Here is a 24,715-nt window from a genome sequence, read left to right on the forward strand (position 1 = left end):
AGGGCACAGGAGAGGGCTGAGGGGGCGTCTCCCGGGTGGCGGCTGATCCAGGGGGTCAGGCAGGCGCATTTCGGATGCGATGGTCCCACCTCTGGCTGCTTCTCCTGATGAACTTGCTCACATCTGGATTCTCCCCACTAGCCAAGGCCCCCCCAGCCCTGACCCATCCATAGGCCTGGGGACAGCGCAGGGCCTGCAGTGCAGGAGTGCTGATGCACAGCTGTGGAGCTCTGGGGGCCTCCTCCTCAGTGCTACCAGATTCTTCAGTGCTACAGCTCATAGGAAGCCAGGCAACAGGACTTTGTGCTGACTGTCCCGATTATTAAATGTGGCTACTGCTTTAAAAGAAAAATGGAACAGAAAAGGCTCTGTTCAATCAAAACACAGCCAAGTCAGCGCCCAGGAGGGCAGTGTCTGCAGCCCGAAGTGAACGTGACGCCAATGGGAAGAGGCACTTGTTATAATTCAGGAGAACTGGAATCATGAGTTGTCACCCTGTGGGTGCTCTTCTTCCTTGCTGCGTCTGAAGGTCTTGTGGCAGATGTGCACGAGGATGGCAAAGACTGACAAGGTGTTTTGTGGCATGTAGAATTATTTCTGACCTCTAATTAGTTGAAGCAATATTTCTAAATAATTTAAAATGAAAATTTGCAAAGTTAGAAATTATGTGTTACCTTATAATTCAAACATTTATGCAAATTGTAACTCAGTTCAGCTCCACGTTCAACACAATTTAGCTTTGATTCCATGTAAGAACCTTAATACATATCAGACTGCAATTTAAATGTCTAATAACTGAGAAAAAAGCCACCATTATTTAATAAAAATTTAATATGATTCTTATTTAATTACTTTATTATTATTCATAAAATATACATTATTCTCCTTCAAGAGCCACTATACTGAATTCTCACAACTGTGCTTGAATCACCACCTCGATTACCAAGTGTTGGTCCCGTGCACCACAGGTCAGAGATCTTTGCCTAAGTGGAAGAAAACTAAGTCATCTATAGATTATTAATCTTTTAATCATTTAATCTTCAAATACAAAATTCACTTGCTTCACTAGATCTATCAATGAATAAAAATTTAAAAGAAACAGGAAAAATGAAAGGTGGGAATTGGAAGGAAAAGGTCATCTTCAGCAGAGAACTGAGGCATTTTATCCCATGTAAATGTGTTTGTTCCGTGTTTACACTCAGCAATAACCTGTGTCACAGTGGTTATGACCATATTCCCATTTAATGCTTTGATGTTGTCTCGGGTACCCTGTAACTGCATAACCAGTGACCCCCCCATCTGACAGTTTCTGTGGGTTGGGAATCTGGGTGAGGCTTAGCTGCCACCTCTGGGTCACAGCTTCGCATGAAGTGCCCACAGAGTGTGGCTGGGGCTGCCGTCTCATCCGAGAGCTCAGCCGGCAGGGTCTACTCTACTCACTCCTGTGTTGTCAGCAGGATTCAGGCCCTGGACCGTTGGGCTGATGGTCTCCATTCCCCATGGACATCTGCCAGCAGCTGCCCTCAGTCCCTCCCCCCAGGGGCCTCCAGGGGGAGACTGAACACGGCCGCTGGCTCCCCTCAGAGGGCACGAGAGGAACCTCCAGCATGAAAGCACTGTTGCTCTGTGTCTTGATCAGAGAAGTGACTGCTGGCACTTCCACCTCATTCTGTTCTTTGGGAGCAAAGCACTGGGTCCAGCTCGTCCTGTACGGAGAGGACTGTGCAGGGTGTGAACCACAGGAGGTGGGATCCCTGGGGCCAGTGCAGGGGGCCCCCCAGAAGCCATGACTGACTTTTCTGTTGGATATAAACATGACTATAAAGATTCAAGAATCAGTTATCACGTGTAATCTTATTCCCAACAACTTTTCAAATATTCACACCAGCCAACTGGTTAACAGTTGTACTGGTTTCGTGGTGCTCATTCAAGTCACCTTGCACTGAAGCAGCTTCTCCTAGATGTTTAAGGCCAGGCCATGACGGAAACCTCTTCAGAGCACAGCAGGTTCTTGCAGGAAACTACACGATAATGCACACTGAGTATGAATAAACATTTTTTCTGATACTAGTGTCTAAAGCTAGCTTTAGCTTCCAAATATCTTTTTACTGTCTTCCATATTTTATTGCTCTTGGCATGGATTCCCAGACAGAGAAAGACTCCGTCTAATTCCAGTCACTTAAGCATCAAGGTCAGTGATTAAATGGACGTTGCTCCAAATCAGAGAAGGCCCGACACAGCTCCCTGGTCAAGAACCCAGCATCCCGCATGGACGTGGATGCGTCCTTCCCAGATGTGGGACCTCAGAGTGGACGTCACGTGCACGACCCCATCAGAGACATTTAGTGACATCATTTCTGACCATGCAAATGACACGGTGGTGCTCAAACTTGGCGTGAGTCCCGAGGCGGTCAGCCCTCCCAGGTCCTGAGGAAAGGCTGTCCACCCCAGACCGAGCGCTCAGTAGTAGAGCTGTTTGTTGGAAGAGCTTGTGTGGAGAAAACAGTGAGCTCACACTGTTTGAACACTTGCTTCCCTCTGCAAAGCCTCTTCCGAGTGTAGACACCTAGGTCCCAGAGCCTGTGGATGGGAGCCAGGCTGGCCGGGCCATTTCATCCTGGGAGGGGACGCTGAGCACCTTCTTCACTGGTTTAGAGGCCGTGCTTTCAGGGTCCCTTTCCTTCATCACATCAGATAAGGTCTCAGGTCTCAAAGGCATTGCCCTCTGAGAGTGTGGCCGACTTCAGCAGGGCCCCCACAGCCCTGGCTGCGGTTTGGCTACTGTGCTGGCAATGCCCCCCTTGTCTCTTCCCACCTTTGCCCTGTGACACCCAGACCTGACGCCAGCTTGCAAACCCAATGAGCAGAATATGACTGCAGCCCCACCTTCTCTCCTCGCCCTTCTGTTCTGTCCAAAGACGATTAGCCATCACTTATATAATAAAGAACATTGCTTTGGAACATTAGCCCATATCTAAAAAGGCTTATCAGAGCTTTTGTCCAACAAAAATAGCTCCTCACTGGAGAGAGGAGCAGATGCTAGAGAAGGGAGGCTGTCTGCCCAGGAATGTAACATTTCCTCTGATGGTGACGTCTACATGGGGGTCATTCGCCATTTACAGATGAATGACTGGGTTTGGGAGGTTGAGCGAGTTCTCCAGACAGTGAAGACATGGTTCTGCTAACAGGGGCCGTGTTGCCACCTCCTCTCTCTGGGCTGCGAAGCTGTGTCACCCTCATCACCAAAGACCAAGAACGGGTGTCACTTGCTGTCACATTTCATGATGGAGCAAACACAGCAGAAGACACAAGATGCAGGACATGGGACGTGAGCTGTGGTGTCTGGTGAGGAAGGGCTAACTGGGGAAGGGATGGAGCAGGGGGATCCAGGAATGGAGTGGGTTGGGGAGGGGCTTCCTCAGGCAACCCTTCTCCCCAGCAGCTGGTCTGGGGGACGGTGGGGGGGCACTAACGCTGGTGCTATGTGAGTGTAAACAGCAAGGAGCCCACATTCGAGGGTGGGGTGGGGGCACCTGGAAGTGGGGACAGAGCATCTTATGGACTCCAGGGACCATTTAGAAAACTCATATGCTTTGTGTGCAATGTTCTGTGGGTGCTGGGGTGACACAGCCACATGGGCTGCGACAGGGACAGCTTTACCTGCAGTGACGTCACTCTGGGCTTGTCCTGGAGATGAGGACAGACCCAGCCTGAGGGCCCCATCACTGAGAGTGAGAAGGAGCCGCCTGGAGCCCTGCTGGGGCCAGCTGGACAGCAGGAGGCCTGCGCTGTTCCACGTCTGAAACTGGAAGCTGACGGAGGCCCCGTCATGCCCGGGGATGCCTGGCAGCGCCAGGTGGCTCCCGGCGCTCAGAAAGGTGACGGGCATGGTCTGCGGCCGCGAGCAGGAGAAGGAGACCGTCCCCTGAGAACAAGGGAGAGGAGACATGAGGAGGCTCTGCAGATGCCCATCGCAGTGGCAGGGACCCTGGGAGTGGGCTGCTCCGTCACCCAGGTGTCCCCTGGGGCCCTTCCCAGATCCCGTCCTGTCCTCTAGCCAGGATAGTGTCTGCGAGATGCTGACCAGCACCGGTGCCCCCAGCACTCTCCAGGCTCTGCTGCCATCGGCCCCCAGACGCACCAGCTCCCTGGTGACAGACTCGGCCACGCCTGTTTCTCACCCTGAGGCCAGTGCACCTCACTTTACACGCGTCTGGACCAACAGCCAGGACACAGCCAGGTGTCTCGGGGGGGAGACGCCCAAAGGCCCCAAAAGACATGTGGGCCTCGGGCCACCCGCTCAGCCTTCTGTGACAAAATTCAGCCTCAGGGCTGGACTTCGTTAACCCTCACGAGAGTGGCCTTCTAACCAGAATGAAATGCTAATTAATCTCTAATAATAACAGGACAGCCCGGAGTGTTAAAACCTGGTCCCAATGACCCGGCTATTAGGAGGTGTATCTGGGACTTCAGCCTCCTATGTAAAGTACGCACATTCAGTCTCTTTATCATCTGCCTGTAAATCATAGAAAACACTACAACAGCTTATCAACAACACGTGTGTGTCCAAAAATCCCACAGCACATGTTTTATTCCTAATGTCTCAGACACCTCGGCATTTAAAACGGGGCCTCGGGTCCTCTGCAGGTGGTGAGCACTCCCTCCCGCTCAGGTGGACACTCCACTGCTAACAGAACTGGTCTCTGGAGAGTAAGACATCACCACCCTAGGCAGCAGGAGCTGAGACTTCATCCTGGTTGTATATTTTCATCAAAAACGTGTTTCTTCATCTCATATATAAACAAACAACCGTGAGCTCCATGTGCTTTGGTCTGTGTTTACTTCTCAAGCAGGGAGGCTGTGAGGTTAATAAGCATCATCTTTGAGCTGACTTTTCTGTTTTAGGGGACCAGGTACCACCTTCCTCAGTGGAGCAGGTGCCTCTCCCGCCCACTTGGCCCCATGCGGACTCTTACCGTGATGAGAACCTGTGGTACATCCTGCTTGGCCAAATCAATGATGTCCTCTCCGTTAAAGTTGACATTTTCTAAACATCCATCGAAGTTTTTTCTTTGAAATGTCACTGGTTTTCCAGGTGCTAAAATCCCTCCAAAGCTGATCTTAGAAAGAAAAATGACACGAATAATATTCTTTAGTGGTTTTCTGATAACTTGCTTAAAACCTCTGTGATTCATGTAGTGGGAAGTGTCACAGGCCAATTCTGCATAACTATGTAGAGGTGTGTTTGTTAATTGTAAATGCAATTCTAAGACACAGATTCTGAAAGTTTACATGAGGCTGGCCCCCAGCACACTCGAGCTTCTTCACCCGTAATTAGGGGGAACGGGTAACTTAACTTTGACCTGGGGCACTTGGGAAGGGAAGGGGGCTGCTGAGATTCCCGACAGGACAGCAGGTGCAGGTGGACCAGGACTCGGGTCCCTGGAGCAGAACCCCAGGCCCCACCAGGTCCCTGCTACCCCTGTGTTACCAGGCCCCTGTGGATCCCCTCTCCCTCCTACACCCTCCTGGGCTTTCCCTTCAGAGCAGGGGAAGCCATGTCCCCAGGGGCGGACCTTCTCCAATGCTGCTAGGTGCAGGGCCTGAGAACCCAGTGCCCTAGCCTCAGGTTGCCGACTCAGGGATGCAGCCCACCCTCCAGAGTCCCCACAGGGCCAGGCTGGAGCAGCCCTGGCAGCGGTTGCCTGACTCTGCCACCCCGCCAGGGTCCCCCTCCGTCCTGCTGCCCCATCCCCTTACTGCTCTTCCCAAGGACACATCCTTAGTGTCCCAGGGAGCCAGCCTAGGCAGCCACCCCTTCTGCAATGTCATTATTGGATTATCTGATCTCCCCGGGGTGCTTGTCAAATCCGGCTGCGGCATGTCCCAGGTGAGGGGAGCACCCCATCTTTACGTCCACAGCACAGGATATTTTGATCTGTGCAAAACCAACCTGGGCAAAAATTAAAATGACTTTCTAGTTTACATACATCTCTGGCTGGAATATTGATTCATCTGTGTAAAAAATATCATGATGCTGTCTTTGCCACACAGTGAGAGTTTAGGGTGATAAAATCATGGATGATGCAGAATAGGATCAGAATTTCCTGTTGTCTGTATCGGCCATGTCCGTTTACACCAAATGGACACAGGAACAGTTTTTAGCTTGTTTTGGTAGCTTATGAACTGGAAAATGTTTTACTAAAATGTTATATCTTAGTGTAATTTAGTTACATATGTGTAAAGGGCTGGAAATATATCAGGTGTTTTAAAAACTGAGTGACAAATTGGTGCATTTGCATCTGTGGTAACTGAAATCCCGACCCGGAGCACACAGCCGGTCCCAGGTCTGCATGGGGACGAGCCATGCGTGCTGCAGCAGGAGGAAGCTCCGACTTTGGGGTGAAGGCTAACGTGTGTTTTGTGGGCTCTCCCTGAGCGTCGGCCTTGCAGGGATCTGACCCTCAGGCTGCAAAGCTCGCCCACGACAAGGACGACTGGACATTTCACCCCAGACCTCAACTACCAGGAAAGGCATCTCTCCACAGGACTCTTCTTTCCATCCAGGCCCATGTCGTGTTTACATCCCACATTAAACCTGTGACAACTGATGGGAACTCCACACCTCAGGATCCAGGTCCTTGTGGCTCAGGTCTCCCCATGCCCGGAACTGCCGTGAGCGACCGTCCACCGTGAGGTTCACATGCTGGCCTGAGTGCTCAAGGAGCACCGAGTGCCACTGCTGGTCGTCCAGCAGGCTGCCCAGTGCACTGCCAGGGCCAGATGGCGACGGGGTCGCCACATCACCTGGGCAGAGGGAAATGGGCACTGTTAGGGCCCACCCGAAACCAAGCTCTCCCCAGCCTGTGGAGCTGCTGCATCTGACCCGGGACCCCGTGTCCCTCACACCCATCCCAGCTCCATCCCTGGACACCACGTCCCTTCACCCACCCCAGCTCCATCCCTGGACACCACGTCCCTCACACCCATCCCAGCTCCATCTCTGGACACCACGTTCCTTCACCCATCCCAGCTCCATCCCTGGATACCACGTCCCTCACACCCATCCCAGCTCCATCCCTGGACACTGTGTTCCTCCCACCCATCCCAGCTCCATCCCTGGACACTGTGTTCCTCCCACCCATCCCAGCTCCATCCCTGGACACTATGTTCCTCCCACCCATCCCAGCTCCATCCCTGGACACTACGTCCCTCACACCCATCCCAGCTCCATCTCTGGACACCACGTTCCTTCACCCATCCCAGCTCCATCCCTGGATACCACGTCCCTCACACCCATCCCAGCTCCATCCCTGGACACTGTGTTCCTCCCACCCATCCCAGCTCCATCCCTGGACACTGTGTTCCTCCCACCCATCCCAGCTCCATTCCTGGACACTATGTTCCTCCCACCCATCCCAGCTCCATCCCTGGACACTACGTCCCTCACACCCATCCCAGCTCCATCCCTGGACACTGTGTTCCTCCCACCCATCCCAGCTCCATCCCTGGACACTGTGTTCCTCCCACCCATCCCAGCTCCATCCCTGGACACCACATCCCTCACACCCATCCCAGCTCCATCCCTGGACACCACATCCCTCACACCCATCCCAGCTCCATCCCTGGACACCACATCCCTTCACCCATCCCAGCTCCATCTCTGGACACCACGTCCCTCACACCCATCCCAGCTCCATCCCTGGACACTGTGTTCCTCCCACCCATCCCAGCTCTGTCCCTGGACACTATGTTCCTCCCATCCATCCCAGCTCCATCCCTGGACACTACGTCCCTCACACCCATCCCAGCTCCATCCCTGGACACTGTGTTCCTCCCACCCATCCCAGCTCCATCCCTGGACACTGTGTTCCTCCCACCCATCCCAGCTCCATCCCTGGACACCACATCCCTCACACCCATCCCAGCTCCATCCCTGGACACCACATCCCTCACACCCATCCCAGCTCCATCCCTGGACACCACATCCCTTCACCCATCCCAGCTCCATCTCTGGACACCACGTCCCTCACACCCATCCCAGCTCCATCCCTGGACACTGTGTTCCTCCCACCCATCCCAGCTCCATCCCTGGACACCGTGTCCCTCCCACCCATCACAGCTCCATCCCTGGACACCACGTCCCTTCACCCACCCCAGCTCCATCCCTGGACACCGCGTCCCTTCACCCATCCCAGCTCCATCTCTGGACACCATTTCCCTCCACCCATCCCAGCTCCATTCCTGAACACCATGTCCCTCTCAGCCATCGCAGTTCCATCCCCTGGACCTCGTGTCTCTCCCGCCCATCCCAGCTCCATCCTTGGCCATCTCTTCATTAACAAGGTTTTTTGCTTGTTTTCTTGGAAATGCTGTCTCTGTCTTTGCTATGAACTCATTAGCACCACCTTGCCTTATTTAGAGTCAGCCAGAAGTTCTCAGTGGGGCAACTTTGTCCCCCAGGGACACTGGCTGTCTGGAGACTATTTTTTTTTTTTCGTGAGGAAGATTAGCCCTGAGCTAACATCTGTTGCCAATCCTCCTCTTTTTGCTGAGGACAATAGGCCCTGCCTGGGCTAACATCCATGCTCATCTTCCTCTACTTTATATGGGACGCCTGCCACAGCAGGGTTTGATAAGTCATGCGTAGGTCTGTGCCCAGGATCTGAACCTGTGAACCCCGGGCCGCCAAAGCAGAGCACACTAACCTAACCACTACGCCACCTGGCCGGCCCCTGGAGACCTTTTTGATGGTCACAATTTGGGGTGTCTGCTACTGGTCTCTAGTGGGAGGAGGGCAGGGTTGCTCCTAAACATCCTACAAAGCACAGGATGGCCCCACAAAGAATCATCTGGTCCAGATGTCAGTAGTGCTGAGGCGAGAAACCCTGGGAGACAGTGAAGTGGCTCCAGCTGATGGACGCAAAGACCTCCAAGCATCGCCCCCGGCACAGCTATGCATTCCAGTATACTTTCACGTGGAAACATAAGTACAGGCTCTCATCCGTAACGATGCTACAAGACTGGGTGTAAAAATACTTCAATACAGTTGATAACCGAGAAATTGATTACTAAGCTCCCTGACTGGTTGTTTTACCTGAACTGACGAGCAGGAAGAGTTTCCCTTGCACTAACTCCAGGGTGACGCCATCTCCACTCCTTCCCTCTCTGTGGAACAGAATCCCATCGTTCTGCATTGTTTTAAATTTCAAGGAAATGACATCTTTTACTGGACTCCTGGTATTTTTAACAAATCTGTAAAGCAGGGAACTTTTCCCATCAAAATCAATCACCTCGGATCCTGCAGAAAAGATGGCACAAATTGTTCCAAGAATCAGCATGATTCTCATTAATATGTTTAAATGTGTGGGGCCTTGCACACACACAAGAGCCACAAACACACACGGGCACATATGTGCACACACATGCACGTACATAGAAGCACGTATACACACAGAGGCACACGTGCACACACACGCAAACACACATGCACACACACATATAGGTAGCATGGTTCCAGCCCACCCACCAGGTGACACACCATTTCTCCCAGCAGGTGTTGATATATGAACAATATTTTTTTTTAAAATTCACCTATAGAAATATTCTTAGACCATTAGACTTGAATGCCAGCTGCCCCTTCACCTCATGGTCAGTGTCCACCACACGGCCTCACGGACACGCCTGCCTGAGCAGCGTCCTTGGACACATCTGATGTTCTCCATCCTCTGGTGGAGCTGAAATCGCTCAGGAAGTGGACCCCCTGCTCCTGACTGTGATCTGACTACTCATTGTTCTCACACAGACTCCCTTTAAAGAACCATTTTCTGCATGTAAAGATCATCCTGCAGAGACGCCCTCTCTCGCATTGGGGTCCTCCAGGACCACCCAGGAGACACAGTGATGCTGGCGGGCTTGAATGACTCCTTCTCTTGCCCTCTGTCCACCCGGGGAAGTAACGGAGTAATGGGCACCTCACCTCACCTGTTCTCACGGTGGCAGCTGCCCGGCCCCGGAGCCAGGAGGGTCTGCCCTGTGGGGCCGTGCCGGCTCCAACAGCTCCCGTCTGCCCCATCGGGTCACACGTTCCCTCCCTCTGTAGAACATGGGTCCACATTCCTCTTACACAAAGAGCAGGGCCTGGTCACCCAGAAGGTGCCCATTTAAAGGGGGAAAGGCAGTTATCCTAGAAAAACACCTGTAGCCACAAGGACCTCCGGCCTCCTCAGAAAGGAGTGACATGCGGAGGGCGTGGTCACTGAGTTGTAGGGAGCCTGGGGTGATACTGTGGTAGAGGGACACGGGCACGGGAGGGTAGTCAGGGCTGGGAGGGAGAGTTGACGAGAGGGGATGCTGTCGGCCTGTCAAGGGCACCCAGGGGTGGGTCCAGGAGCATTGATGGTTTGACTCTCCCTCCAGCCTCCATGTCTCCTGTGTCCTGACCCACGTGGATGGGGATGGCTGGGGGATATTCAACTGATTGGTTAATTTCTTCCAAGACAACATGATGGAATTACTCCTTCACATGCCTTATTTCTGACAAAACCCCAAAACTTATGTACATGGATATACGTGTCATTTAAATGATCCATCCTATGTCAAATAAATGATTAATAACAACTCTTGCCCATTGTAGGAGGATATCTTTTTAAAATTCATGTTTTATTTTCTTACATCTTATTGATGTACTTAGAAATAATTTATTTACCAAGTGAACCATGAATAAATATTTCATTCTTTTTAAAAAGTATGTTATTTAGCCAATTATTCTTCTAAATGAAATTGGATGGTAACACAGAACTCCGTGTCAAATATGGTGTGTTCTGTGATTATCAATGTGCAGCAAACCAGGAGAAATGCCACCAGGCCCAGGTGAACCCCACTGGAGCCGCAGTGACGCGGTGCACTGGGCTCACGTTCCCGAGGGGCAGGGATGACCAGTGTTTGGTATTGACGCCAACGTGCAACTTGCTTTAGCCAAAGTTTTGCCCCAATGAATGCGTAGCCCAGATTAATACACTGACCATTTCTTCTCTCATCTACACTGACTTCAATGTAACTTTGTCTGAGCACAGCTTACCCTCTCTATCATTGAATGAATGAGTGAATGAATGAATGAACATCTGAACCAGTGGTGCTCAGAGAGCCCTCAGCACCCCACCATGGTCATGGACAAGGCCCGGCACCCCGCTGGCCATTCCCCTGGACGTCGCTCTCTTGGGGTGGCTGCGAGCAGAGGCTGTGTCAGTCCCGGTGTTGACATGAGATGGGACGTCATTGATGACCATAAGCGGTGGCCTGAGGATGGTGACCCCTGACCTCTAGGTCCTTCTCTGACTCCTGAGCACAGACAAGAAGCTCTCAGTGTAACAGGAAATCAGAGTGCTCTTTTTATTCTGACGATGAAATTTTGAAACATCACTAAGCTAGTTGTAAATGTTACAAAACTCGGAGCGTGCAGGTTAGAGGGATTATACTGTGAGGTTTCCTTTCTTCTTCCTTGTAATTTCTCATTTACTCATTCAACTGCCTGTCTGTTTTATATTTGGTTGGTTTTGTGTTTTATGAGCATATCAGATGTCCACGGTGATGGTTTTTGAAGATGAGATGAGATGAGGATCCTGGCCTCCCCTCAGGACGTCTGACGAGGATGGTGATGGATGACTAGCATCTTCTGCCTCTCTATGGCCTCTCCTGCGGCAAGCCACGTGCATACACACACACGAACATGCAAACACAAACACAGGTGAACTCACACACGAACGTGCAAACACACACGGGGGAACTCACGCATGAATGTGCAAACACACACGGGAACATTCACATACATGACTGTGCAAACACACATGGGAACACTCACACATGAACGTGTAAACACACATGGGGGAACTCACATGAACGTGCAAACACACATGGGGAACTCACACATGGCCATGCCAACACACACGGGGGGACCTCACACATGACTGTGCAAACACACACACGGGAACACTCACACACCAGAGACAGAATTCTTTTCATGTAGGGAGTTCCTGCAACCAGAAAATCGTGTCAAGGGTTCCTCCAGGGTGACATGGCTGAGAACTAACCCAGAGTCCTCTGTCTGAAGGCCCCGGGGGTCGCTGTGGGGGTTAAGGGCAGGCAGCCCTCCTCCTCCGATGGATCGTGATGCCTCTTACCAACAGGAGACGTCTCCGTCCACTGTCCATCAATCGTCAGACTGGCTTTCATGATTCTGGTATGTCCCCACCATCCAGAGTGGCAGTAATTGCCCCAGACCCTCCCCTGAGGCTGTCACTCGAGTGCACATCTCAGAGGCTGCAGGAAGCTCCACGGTCAGCTCGCATCTGTGTTTGGTACAGAAGGCCTCGCGGTCTGACAGGCTCTCGCCGACTAGGATCTGCTGAGCTAACAGGAGATTTTACTAGGTTTCTTCTCCATCGGGGAAGGTTCTTTAGCGAGGTGGATATTTCTCCCTCCCCTGCTGTGTTATTTTCTCCTAATGTATCCTGAATGGAAGGAGCTCACAGCAGACGCGGCGCAGAGCAGCAGGAAGGTCTGCCTGTGGCTCCTGCTCATGGCTCCTTCTCAGTACAGAACACACCCTCTCACGTTCACATAACTTCACAGTCGTGTTAAACTGTTGACTCGTGATCACAGTGTTGGATAACCCACCTTTCCCTCAGGCAATCTGCATTTAATCAGATAATCCTTACACCCGGAAGCTGCAGTATTTGGTCCACTCTGAGCCCAGAACCTCTTCTGGCCTTAACGTCAGACCTGGAGCTACTCTCTGAGGCGGCATGGAGGAGGAGCAAACCCTTTCCTGGGCTGGCGCCCCTGCCCCCTCCGCTGCACTCCTGATGATGCACTGGCTTCTTCTCCCATTTTCCCGCCCGTAGACTAGTGAACGGCACAACGATGCCTCAGGATGTGCAGGTTGCCATGGGGACAGAGCGGGTTGCCATGGGAGCACGTCAGCATGACACCAGCCTGGACTGGGGGTGCCGGGAGTTATCAGAAAAGGAGGAGAACTGGGGGATGATTCAGAGCCAATGGGCACAGCAGTGGAGGTGGGAAAGAGGCCAGACCAACGATACGTCCTTGGGTGTTCAGTGTACAAAACTCAGATCCAGTTTCTAGTGCAGTGTGACCGTCAGGGTGAAGAGTCGGTGCCATGAGGGGCGTGAAGAACTGCTGAAACTCACACCATGCGATTGTGATTTGTGTACTTTCCTGCATGAATAGTACTCCTCGAAAAGTCTGTTTTTAAATAAACAGTGAAGGCTGAGTGTGGTAGACATCAGGGCTTGTCTGTGCAAAGGCCCTGCAGCTACTGCAGATATCATGGTGCCTTCAGAGGGCTGAGACTGGGTGGTCCTGGCTGCCCAGGGGAGCAGCCCCTTCCTCCGCTGCCTGGGGTGGGCAGGGGGCGCAGTCCTGAAAGGGGGGCAAAGGGAAATGGCTTGGGGAATTAGGACTCAACCAGGCCGCACTGAGGGGCCCCCTGGGCAAGGACAATGCTGATGTATTGATTGCGTTGGCACTCGGGCACATGCTGCTCGCCGCAGCCTGAGGTGGCATTCCCAGGGGTCGAGAGGCCCCCCCCCCGGGGCTGCTGTGGTCATTTGGGCCAAGTGTGGTGGTGGGACCCAGACCAAGAGTGAAGGATGAAGGTGTGGGGGGGTGAAAATAAACAGAGGAGGCAGACTCTCGGATCAACTGGGTGTGAGGCCGCCCTGGGGTAACTGGTTCCAGTAACTCAGGAGGTGGGGCCGCGCACTGAGGGCGAGGACGCAGTCCGAAACAGTGCTGGGGATGCCCAGAGGAATGTGGTCAAAGGAGGCATCCGGAGCAGGGGGATGTGGAAGGCTGTGTCCAAAGAGGTCTGTGTGGAAGACACAGATAGACAATAATGTGCAAAGTGACCAGTGGCCTGGAGGGACGTCCCTCACCAAGAGAGGGGAAGACAGAGGCTGTCCAGGGAGGGCCGTCAGCTCCCAGCTACGAACGGCCCTCCTTCACCAGAGCACCGCCAGCTCCCCTGAGCCCCACTGGGCCCTCCTTGGCCTGTCCTCAGCCAGCACAATCCAGTTTCAGCAGGAATCCTGCTGAGTCAGAGTGGAGAGAACCCCACCCCGAGGTGTCCTCTCGCAGATTCTCCATCCACTGTACCTGCCATTGGCATGAAGCCCCGGCTTCTGCACTGTGTTCAGGGACAGCCCGAGCTCGCCCCCATCGCAGGAGTCCTGAATAAAGCTTCCCCATCGTCTGCGCAAACACCAGGAGTCCACAAACGTACCACAGACGGTGGTGCTTCAGGCGAGGTGAGAACTTGTGGGAAGGACCGCGGGTGCTGGGAGAGCCGTGGAGACCAGACCAAAGGGAGGCTAGTCCCCAGGCCACAAGCCCGCGAGGAGCAACCCGGTTTATCCCGACAGCAAGGTCAGAGCCTGGAAACCAAGGGCGTGAGAAAAAGCACGGCCGTCCAGGGGCCTGTGCAGGATGACCAGGGGTGGGGGCGTCCAGGTGGGTGGGTGGGATTCCCCTGCACCAGTGCGTGGGAGGAAGTCCAGTGAGCACGTGGAGGAGTGGGAGGAGGGGACCTGCTCCTGGACATGCTGTGGGGCTGAATTCGTCCTACCATTTTCACGAGTAAAGCATGAACAGCTATGTCTCTCATTGACGGCAACCGTCCCCCACTTCCTGGAGCAGACGCCGGGCTGTGCTGCAATCACGGTGATATGCATACCCCGTGTTCCCAGTGCTACGGCTTTGCTAAATTTGGGTGCTGCTGGTCCCAGGGAAAAGGCACAGCCAGGCTCCCTCGGGGCCCGGGTGGGTGGTGCCGTCCTAACGCAGCTGTGGTAATGGCAGATCCTTATCAAAGCCCATGCGCCCCCAGAAGGAGGAACTCACCAGAGCGACAGAGCAGAGAATGTCCAGTGTCAGAGTCTCAGCCCAGTGACCCACCGTCCAGGGGTTGAGGGGCAGAAGGAGAACGTGCTGGCGTAAGGAACCCCTGGAGGCCAATGCCTCCCAGACAGGGGTGCCAGGGAGGGGAGGGGGTGTCGTGAGGAAGGACAGGTGCCTCGACGGGCTCCCTTGAGTTCAGCATGTGGGGGTGACAGCGTTGGCCCCCAGTCTGGCCCCCGTGCTCTGGGTGTCCCCTTGATGGACCCCACATCAGATGCTTGTTCCCTCACTGTGCATAGCTGCAAACTCCCCTCGTTGACTCCCAGCTGCCCAAGCTCCTGCTCCGCGGCCCAGGCTGCCAGCTCTCACCCTTGTCCTACACAGCAGGAACACAGACTTACCTTCCACGTCAAATCCCTAATGTGATTCTCTGCAAAGAACAAGTCCTGCCAAACGCTGACATGGTGAATGAGGATGCTGCTTAACGCAGCCGACAGACAGGCCCTAACTCTGGGAGCCTTGGTTCACATCTGTGTGGGAAGAACCCGCCCACGTGGGCCTGTGGGTTCTATGAAATAACCAAAGAGACAGAGAGAGAGACAGACAGAGAGGGAGAGAGACAGAGAGAGAGAGGGACAGAGAGACAGAGAGAGAGAGAGACAGAGAGAGAGAGAGATAGAGAAGGGAGAGAAGGGCCACGCCCCGAGTGCTGAGAGCAGACCCTCAGAAGATCCAGGAAGAATGACCTGGAGTTTTATGCCAGGTTTATACAAGAATATGGAAGTGGAATCTAGGCCTGTTAAAGAATTTAGGAAAAGCACCCCCTCTCTGTGTCTTTGCTGAGGACACGACCGACCTCGAGGGGCCCTGCCCTCTGGGCCACACGTACTGTATGGGCATCCGTAGGCCTCAACGCGCATCCCGATGCGGCCGTTGGGGTTCCAGGCAGAAGGCAGGAAGCGCAGGTGTCTGGCCTCCACGGGTGGCCGCAGCCTGTGGCGCACCACGCCGTCCGCGTTGGCGTTTCCGGGGAAGCCCTGCAAGAGAGCGGAGGCTTCAGTGCACCTGCCGCGGGGTCTCCGCGCTACTCGGAGAGTTAAAGAGGCAAGAAAATCCAGAACCATCTCCCTGCCGGCCACCGGGGTTTGCAGTCACAGAGCAAGGACACCGCCTTGCCCCTTGCAGGGCCAATCCCACCGGGTCCCCTGTGCTCAGCGTCAGCCCTGGAGCGCCCCGTGCTGTGTCCTCTTTCCTCCCTGACACACTTCATCTCTGAGGCCCCAGGCCGGGTGAGCTCACGTTCTCCTTGTGAGAAGGACTCGGAGGTGTGTGCAAGGTGCTCTTGATGCCCCATCCTGCCTTCCCTGGCGGCTCTCGATCCCTGAGACACCTTGTCCAGGGCTGGATGGAAGCTGATTCGCACCCTAACACCAGCCGGACTCTGGAACCTCCTGCACAGCTGGCACTGAGAAACCCTCACCGCGTGCACATGGGGCCTGACCTCAGGGAGCGAAGATGCACCCTCCACACACACCCGGGGGGCAAACACGAGACAACATCAAAGGGATCCACACTGGGAACTACAGGTCCTAGCACCAGCATCCCTGGAAATGACAGTAATCAACCCTCTTGATGGTGACACCGGGACCAGGTCCAGGGAGGTGAGATTTGCTGAGGCCCATGGCGGCTGCGGCTCAGCCTTTCGATTCCCTTCCTGCAGCCCCACCAGGCAGGGCTGGTCCCTGCTGTGGGGAAGAGGGGGTGGGTGGGGCTGATGTGTGCTGTCCTTAGGGGAGGGTCACCCCCAGGTTTCCCAGCATGTGAAACAACATTCCCCCATCCTCAGGCCTTTGCCAGGCTGTATGTTCTGTCATCCTGGGACCTCACTATGCTTGGCTGTCACTGTCCAAGATGCGTCTTTGCTGAGCTCTGAGTCCCATGAAGGCTCCCGGCCCTGTGTCTTCACAGCCTTGTTCCCTGGGGCCTGTGTTCGCTTGTGCCCCCAGATCTGATCTGTGCTCCCAGCGCCCGATTGTGCCCAGAGACCCTCAGAGCAGGGACGGGATGGTCTGGAGAGCTTCTGTGCTGTGAGGGTGAGGTCTCCAGAGGGATGGAGTCCGCCCTGCCTCTGACCACAGCCTTGGGCTAAGATCTCACAAATAAACACGTGCAGTCCCCTGGGCTGCCTGAGGACCCCGAGGGCAGGCCGTCCCCTCAGCCCAGCCTTCTGCACACAGGAACAGACGCCGACTGCTCTCGGCCACCCAGAGGGCATGGATTCATCCTAATCTCATCGTGGGTGCGTGAGAAACACCACAAATGTGCAGACAAGTGCCTGGAAGCAGAGTCCATGGTTCACTACAAAGCAAACACCCATCCCGTGTGGCGACCGCCGTCCCACGAGCAGGACTCCAGCACCGCAGCCCGGCTGGACCCCACATCCCTAGGGGCAAGTCGTGCCCTGAGGTTTGACTTGTCCTTGGAGACAGAGTCCCTGGGTCCTATGGGGTACGAGCAGGCTTGACAGCGAGGCCATCCCCACAGAGCGTTTCTGCCTCACAGTTGCATGGGCAGCTCAGAAGGGGGGGAGAGAGAAGGGCAGCAGGGACGAGAGCCGCAGACCAGCACCCAGCCCAGCCCTGAGGTACCAGGGTATGCGCAGTGCCCTTCCCGCTGCCCTTCTGTCTGGCTCTCCCTCCACCCTTCTTTCTGTCTCCTCCCTGAGCAAACCCTGACTCCAAACCCTCGCCTCAGGCTCTGCTTCTGGGCCCAGACCAGGACACAGTTCACCTGGAGGAGGTACTGGCAGCACTTGCCCCGTTTGCCCTCCACCTGCCCTCAGGGAGGCTGCCTCCAGCCTCCCCACACCTAGTGATGTCACCTAGAAGGTGTTTGTGGCCAACGTGATGTGGATTTGATTTTGTGAGGGAGCCTGAGCCTCTTCCAGGTGCTTGCTGGGCCGTGGGGTCTCCTCGGTTGGGATTTGCCCAAGTCTCTCCCGTGATTCTACCTGATTCTCTATTTCTAATCAATGCAGAAACCATGCATTATGTAGTCAGAGTCTGTGTCAGAATTACTAGGTCTCTATTTGGAAACAATTAAGTTAATTATATCAATAAGTCCATTATAATGCCGTATATTAGCTATGGTGTCCCAGACGTGTCAAGATCTACTCTTTAAAAATCCATACCAGCACTAAAACTACATAAAACAGAGAGCCCTACTACTGGGATGTGAGAACCATTATCAAACACCAATGCAGAGACCAACAGACAAAAGAGCTTTATAAACACCGTTCATGTAGGTAAGCCAGAGGACGCAGAGGGAGAAGTTGTCTGCAACGTTGTCAACTCAAGTTGGTGTTTCTAGATGGAGCTGACCTGTGCAGTCAGCAGGAAGCATATGCAGCTACTGAAGGTCTGAAAGGGTGAATCAGCCGCCGTCTGTCAGGAAAGAGACTCAGATAAACGACAGTGCTCCCCTTCACAGCTCTAGCACATGCATAGTAACAGAAAAGAGCAGGAATAACAGGAAGCAGACAATAACAGAGAAACAAGCCTAGAGAGCAGAGACCGCCCTTTCCTTGAGCACGCGGACAGCCTGACGTTGTCCAGTCTGGTGTTGGGGGCAACGTGGGTCCTCAATCATGGATTGTGCACTCGGGTCCCCTAGGTGGCAGAATGGAGGGCGCTGGTCGCTGCTCACGTCACCTCAGAAGGAAGGCCACTGGGAGGAGCGACACAGCGAGCCAACAGCCCACAGTCCTCCTAACACGCTTTGGGTGGAATTAGATTTTTCTGAAATATTTGTGATGTGAGGTCCATAACCAGGTTTTGTTATTGAAAAACGAAAAATGCGGTGCTGCATCAGGTGTCCCAGAGTCTGTCCTCATCGTGTGTCTAGACTTCATGTGCATGGCAGCTAATTCAGGAAGGAACGCAGAGCTGGGGGATCAGCTTTGCGGGGGGGCTGTGTGTGTGGTGTGTGTGTATGTGTGTGTGATGTGTATGTGCGACCTCCTCATTATGCGAGCACTTTGTCTCCCTAGGTCGGTGGTCTTCACCTTCAGTGTGGGTCAGAATCTCTTTGAGAGGCTTTATCATGGCGGTTCCTGGGTGCTGCCCTGCGTGGCTGTTGCAGGAAGGTCAAGTTCTAGGCACGGAAGTTCCTGGGGTCTCGAGAGTCTGGGCGTCTGGAGCTGCGGGTCGGGAGGGGCTGGTGGGGAGACCTCTAACTCTGGCCAGAGCTCTGGTGATGTGGCAGAGACACCACAGACTCCTGGGTCCTGGGTTATTAGATGATTTTATGTCATGTCATAAAGACTAAGGTCTACTAATTCATTGTATAAAGTCACAACTAAGTTTCAGTCTTAAATTAACCATATTAATTGCGGTGTAAATAATTCACTTTCAGCTAAGTAAAAAAGTAGTTTAGTAAAGAAAATAAAGATTTCAATTCTGCTCACGTTCATCACAAAGCAGGAAAATACATTTTATACAAATGCCTCATTGGTCTTTATCAGTTTGTGTTTTTTTATAGACTCCAAGATCACTTTAAGAGGTGCCTTTCAACTTTCTATTTAGGTCTTATTTAATAACATAAAATATAATACAATAGGATATATAATTATAATATTACAAACTCCATTAAAATAGCATTAATTTGCTGGTGGAAATGAAAACTAGTACAGCTACTATTGAAATCAGTACAGAGATTTCTCAAGAAATTAAAAATAGAAATACCATATGATCCAGCTATCCCACTACTGGGTATTTATCCAAAGAATATGAAATCAAAAATCCAAAGAGGCTTATGCATCCATATGTTCATTGCAGCATTATTCGCAATAGCCAAGACGTGGAAGCAACCCAAGCCCCATCAACTGATAGATAAAGATGTGGTATACATATACAATGGACTACTACTCAGCCATAAAAAAGACAAAATCGTGCCATTTGTGACAACATGGATGGACCTTGAGGGTATTATGTTAAGCGAAATAAGCCAGACAGAGTAAGACAAACTGTATGATTTCACTCATGTGGAAGATAAACAAACACATAGATAAGGAGAACAGACTGGTGCTTACCAGAGGGGAAGGGTGTGGGGAGAGGGTGAAAGGGGTAAAGGGGCACATATGTATGGTGATGGATAAAAACTAGACTACTGGTGGTGAACACGATGCAGTCTATACAGAAGGTGAAATACAATAATGTACACCTGAAATTTACACAATAGTATAAGCCAATATGACCTCAATAAAATAATAATAACAAAAACTCCAAAAACATGTAATATCCTAGCTTTTCACATCTTGCAAATGGCATTGGACTGTGAAAGAATGCAATGAAAAACTCCCAATGTACTTGTGCATAGAACAACAAATAAAAATAGCCCAAATTTAACATTAAAATTTCATGGTTGATGGACTTGTGGGCAGTGCTGGGTTTTTCTGACCGCCTCCTCCTGATGAAGGTCAGGCCGCACATTTGGGCAAGAACACAGCGTGGTGATGGTGTGAGCCTTTTATTGTGACCCATCAGGGACATGGTCTCAGTTATCCACTCCTGGTGACATTAATTTTGATCACTTGGTTAAGAGAGTGACTTTTGCTTTTGCAACTAGTTATTGAGATAGTCTGGTTCTCTGAGCTCATGTGCACATCCTGTTCCAGAAGACATCTCATGCAGTGGTTCAGGATTCCTTAATGATCCTTGCCTGAACCAACTACCACATTGGGTTTAGAAAATAGTGATTTTGTAATGTTAGCATCCCTTCAGATGGAGTCCTTAATGCTCTTCTATTTAGAAAAATTCCCCTCCCTCTCTTTTCTTTTAAGATGCAGGTAGATTAACAGCTCCTATGTAATATGTTACAACTGTAACATATGTAATATGTACAGAAATATGTAATATTTCTCCAACTGTGCAAATTTGCACAAGGGAGACCCCTCACTAACCCCAAGAGTGTGGAGCCCTTCCTCCCAACTCAGCTCAAGCTGCCTGTCACTGCCTGTCCTCAGCTCCTCTTCCAAGGAGCCCTGGTTCCTTTTAGGACTCAAGTTCTGGACGCTGTATCACCTGCTTTAATATTTCAGGAAAAGCAGCAGACAAGTTTGCAATTTTATCAACCTTCTGATATTTGTTAACAAAATAAGTATTTAGTGTATTTGCACGTGTTTCAAAATGTATTCAGATACCGTATGGTAATACAAGTGCTGCTTATCTGAATTTTAAGGAATTGCATTTTGTAAGTTATCTATAACTGCAGCTATTTCCTTAAGCTGTCAGACAGAGCAATTGCCCTAATAGATGAAGAAATTAACCACAGTGAGATTTGAGGAGGCTGGTGATACAGTGTTTGAGAATTCCTAATATAAAGGTCTTACCTCTTATGCTAAATTAATGCTTATCTTTATAAAAACAAACATGCAGAGTCTACCTGTCTTGACATGAGTACAGCCATGTTTGGCCGCTCCATTGACCTACAGCCACCAGCACAAAAAGAAATACAAAGCTGCTTTCTGTGTGGTGGGAACTGGCCTTTTCCCGGGAACTGGCCTTTCTCCCGCGGAGAGAGTTGCAGGTTGTAACATTTCAAGGCTCTTGGAGCGTCGTATCACGGGATGGACTGGCCACCTATGCCGGGCTGGGACGATAATCAAAGAGAACAATGCACGATAACCAAAGAGAACAATGCACGTACACAACTACTGGGCGGGGACGTTAGCCAGGGGGCTCAGTGCACGTACGCCACTGATAACCATTTGTGCATGGAAACACTAAATGCTTGCTCTGCAAACTCTGTAATTGCTTACTCTGAAAATTACTGATGGTATAAAAACTGCTGGAAACTGAGACCCGGTGAGAGTTCCCCCTGTGGAAGGGACACCTTGCCCAGGACGTGTGATCCTTGCCCAGCCGTGTCGATTGACAGGGCTCTCCCGGCAGTGGGGCGTGGATGTTGTGAGTAACTGATTTGATGTGAAGCAATTGATTTGATATGAAGTAATTGATTTGATGTGTTCTCTTTTCGGTCAACCTGGTGTTTCTCTTTCTGGTTGATTTGTGTCATTTCTCTTCAGCCGATGTGGGTGTTTTCCCTTTCCAGTCGGGCTGATGTTTTTTCCCTCTTAATATTTGACCTATTTGGATCTGTTTGCAGACTGTCACCTTTACTATCCTCTATATAATAAAATATACCTTCAGTCCATTTGTTTGGAATGGAAAGTGTCTTTTACGTCTCCGATTGAATCCCCGAACCTCTCATAACACTACCTAGCCTACCATATATTCAAACTTGGCTTTGAATCTTCCAAAATGGACCTGGACCCTCATGAATATAATAACTATGGATTAGAGGACAGAAACGAAGACCTATTCTTGCTTTATGTCCTCAAATCTGAAAGTTACATTTCTATCTTCATAGGAACAAGTTTTCTCTTTGAAAATGCACTGCTTCTGGCAGCTCTTCAGAAGCTCAAATCCTGATTCAGCGATGCAGATAATGGATGAGGTGGAATGGCACAGCATCGGGTTCAGTACCGGGATTTGGAATCGACAGACCATGTAGACAGACCGTGTAATTCCAACTCTCTTTTTCTAATAGACACGTAACCTTGGGAGGGGTGATGCCTCATGGTAAAGCAGGGATGGGGAGATTTACTTGAAGAGGTTGAGGGCCCCAGGTTACAGTGTTGATGGTCTGAGCCCACTCACATCCAATAACTCTTACAGCTTTCCTGTCAGTTCCCAGAGACATGAGAACATCTCAGCTCTGTCATGGACACAGAACTGATTTGCTGTAACATGGACAACACCCAACAGCTTTAAAAGCCCCACGATCATTCTTCAATTCAATAATCAAAACTGATTATGGTTTCATAAATGCTCACAATAAGTCGCCTTCTTTGAAGATGTATAAGAGTGACCAAGATGGGGTTTTCTGGCTATGAATAGTTTTCAAAATAATGTATTCAGGAATGAATGACCAATATTAAGGATTAATCTCTAATAAGTCAAATCTCTATTTCACTCTGTTTGTCCATCCTGCCAGTAAAATCTAAAGAACAAAATCTCATATCAAAAGTCAGGATTTCTAAGTAATCTTCCCTTTGCCACACAATTCAGTTTCAACATGAGAATAAACAAGAATCAATTCTGTTGTCATGAGTTGTACAGATGGTCTCAGGATAATGTCCCACCACTTCTGGTTGAGGTCACACATGTCCAGGTAGACAACCTACCCCAAAGGGACTCGTCAATGAGAGATTTACTGATCACAATTATATTTAGGAAATCACTTAACTCTTGTCGTGTGTTTAGAATTGAGTCAAACTTCCCCCATGTTTGAAGCACATGTGTGTTCAGAGAACACTAATTTGAAAATATGAGTGATACCCGATTAGAACAATGAATTCAATTAAAGGTTGCTCTTTTTGATAAACATGAGTTAAGCTGTGAGTAATAATCAGCTTCACATGATCTCATTTAATGCTTGAGAAAATGTTGGAGAAAGTTGGATTAAACCCACGAAATGTGAGTTTGCGTCAGAATGTCGGGCAGATGTCCCCCTCAGGAACCTGGCGAACCTCACTTCCAGCTGTGCTGGTGAGAACCACGGATGCTCACTGGAATCCTGGGTTCTCATTCTGGCTTCTCCTGCTGCCTATGCTGACCCGGGCCTGCCCTGCACACCCCCACAGGCGCTGGAATGAGACCCTCTCTGCCTACCGCACCCGTCAGGGTTTCAGCAAAGCCAAGGGCACCTGAAACCTGGTCACCTGAGGATGGAGGAGCAAGGAGGTGGCTTACGGAGGTGCAGGCAGACGGAAGGGACCCCGGGGGACAGGGGCACCACATCACAGTGGGGCAGGGCAGGGTGGCCCTGGGGTCTGTGAGGCGTCTGTTCATCTGGCTGTGGCATCTCTGGGTGACAACACTGAACAGAGTGTGTCCCCGGAGGGGCTGTGCAAGGACATGCGATTACTAGCACACCGCCTCAGGCACGTTGACAAGATTAGTGCTGTCTGATTAAGGTAACTTGGTATCTGTGATGTCTTTTATTTGAAGACATTGAATTAATTCAATTTAGAGCATTAAAAATGTGTACCCTGGAACCAGCGGTCGATGGAATATTACGAAGCAACTGAAACGCTGCTCTGGTAGATGACTGGACAGGCGCATGTGGCCTGAGGCATCATCAGGTGAACAACGTAATTAGGAGGCATGGACAGTTAGAGCCAGGACAGCGCGAGAGAGAAGGCCCCAGAGGAGCTGTCAGTCTCACCAGGTGATGGGATGGGGGTCACTGCAGGTGACTGTTAATGTCCCTGTTGTACAGTCTGCACGGTGGTTGCAATACTCATACAGTTCAGTCATGAGCAGAATGTCAAAAACAGTGTTCCCTCTTTCCATCTGCTCTCCTCTCCTCACCGCAAAGGGTCAGATCTGCCTTTGCCTCATTCCCGCCAGTGTCCCCCTGGCCAGGCCCCCGTCATCCTCTCACTTTGGTTCCACCCACCTCGTAAATGTGCCCAGCAGCTCCAGGAGCTGGCCATGGTCCTCTGACCACCCAGACGGTCCCATGCTGTGGGTCAACTCCTCTTGCAGAAGATTTCTACATTTGCCTTCAGAAGCACCATCTTTCCCTCCTTCCCTCCCTCCCTTCTTTCTTTCTATCTTGGCAAATAAAAGAAGAACACGGGTAACTACATTTACTGGGTGTGTGTTGAGAGCCAGACCACCCTTCTTTCACACCTTCTCTACGTTGAAGCTCATGACCTTCCTGTGAATGGATG

General features: G+C 51.4%; 1 protein-coding gene across 2 annotated transcripts in view; it reads right to left on the reverse strand.

Annotated features, from left to right (window-relative positions):
- The window catches only part of LOC131399210 (contactin-associated protein-like 4), a 174,435-nt gene that overhangs the window by 71,917 nt on the left and 77,803 nt on the right, over positions 1 to 24,715 (reverse strand). The window contains exons 4-8 of one of the 2 annotated variants that reach the window (XM_058533395.1): positions 15,806 to 15,953; positions 9,098 to 9,301; positions 6,626 to 6,807; positions 4,977 to 5,120; positions 3,661 to 3,925 (exon numbers count right to left, since the gene is read on the reverse strand). In XM_058533395.1, coding sequence (XP_058389378.1) covers positions 3,661 to 3,925; positions 4,977 to 5,120; positions 6,626 to 6,807; positions 9,098 to 9,301; positions 15,806 to 15,953 — 943 coding nt within the window. The remainder of the gene's footprint in view (positions 1 to 3,660; positions 3,926 to 4,976; positions 5,121 to 6,625; positions 6,808 to 9,097; positions 9,302 to 15,805; positions 15,954 to 24,715) is intronic. The other variant, XM_058533394.1, reaches the window with a different exon arrangement.

The sequence above is a fragment of the Diceros bicornis genome, chromosome 37, assembly GCF_020826845.1.
Source record: "Diceros bicornis minor isolate mBicDic1 chromosome 37, mDicBic1.mat.cur, whole genome shotgun sequence".
NCBI classification, from domain to species: Eukaryota; Metazoa; Chordata; class Mammalia; order Perissodactyla; family Rhinocerotidae; genus Diceros; species Diceros bicornis.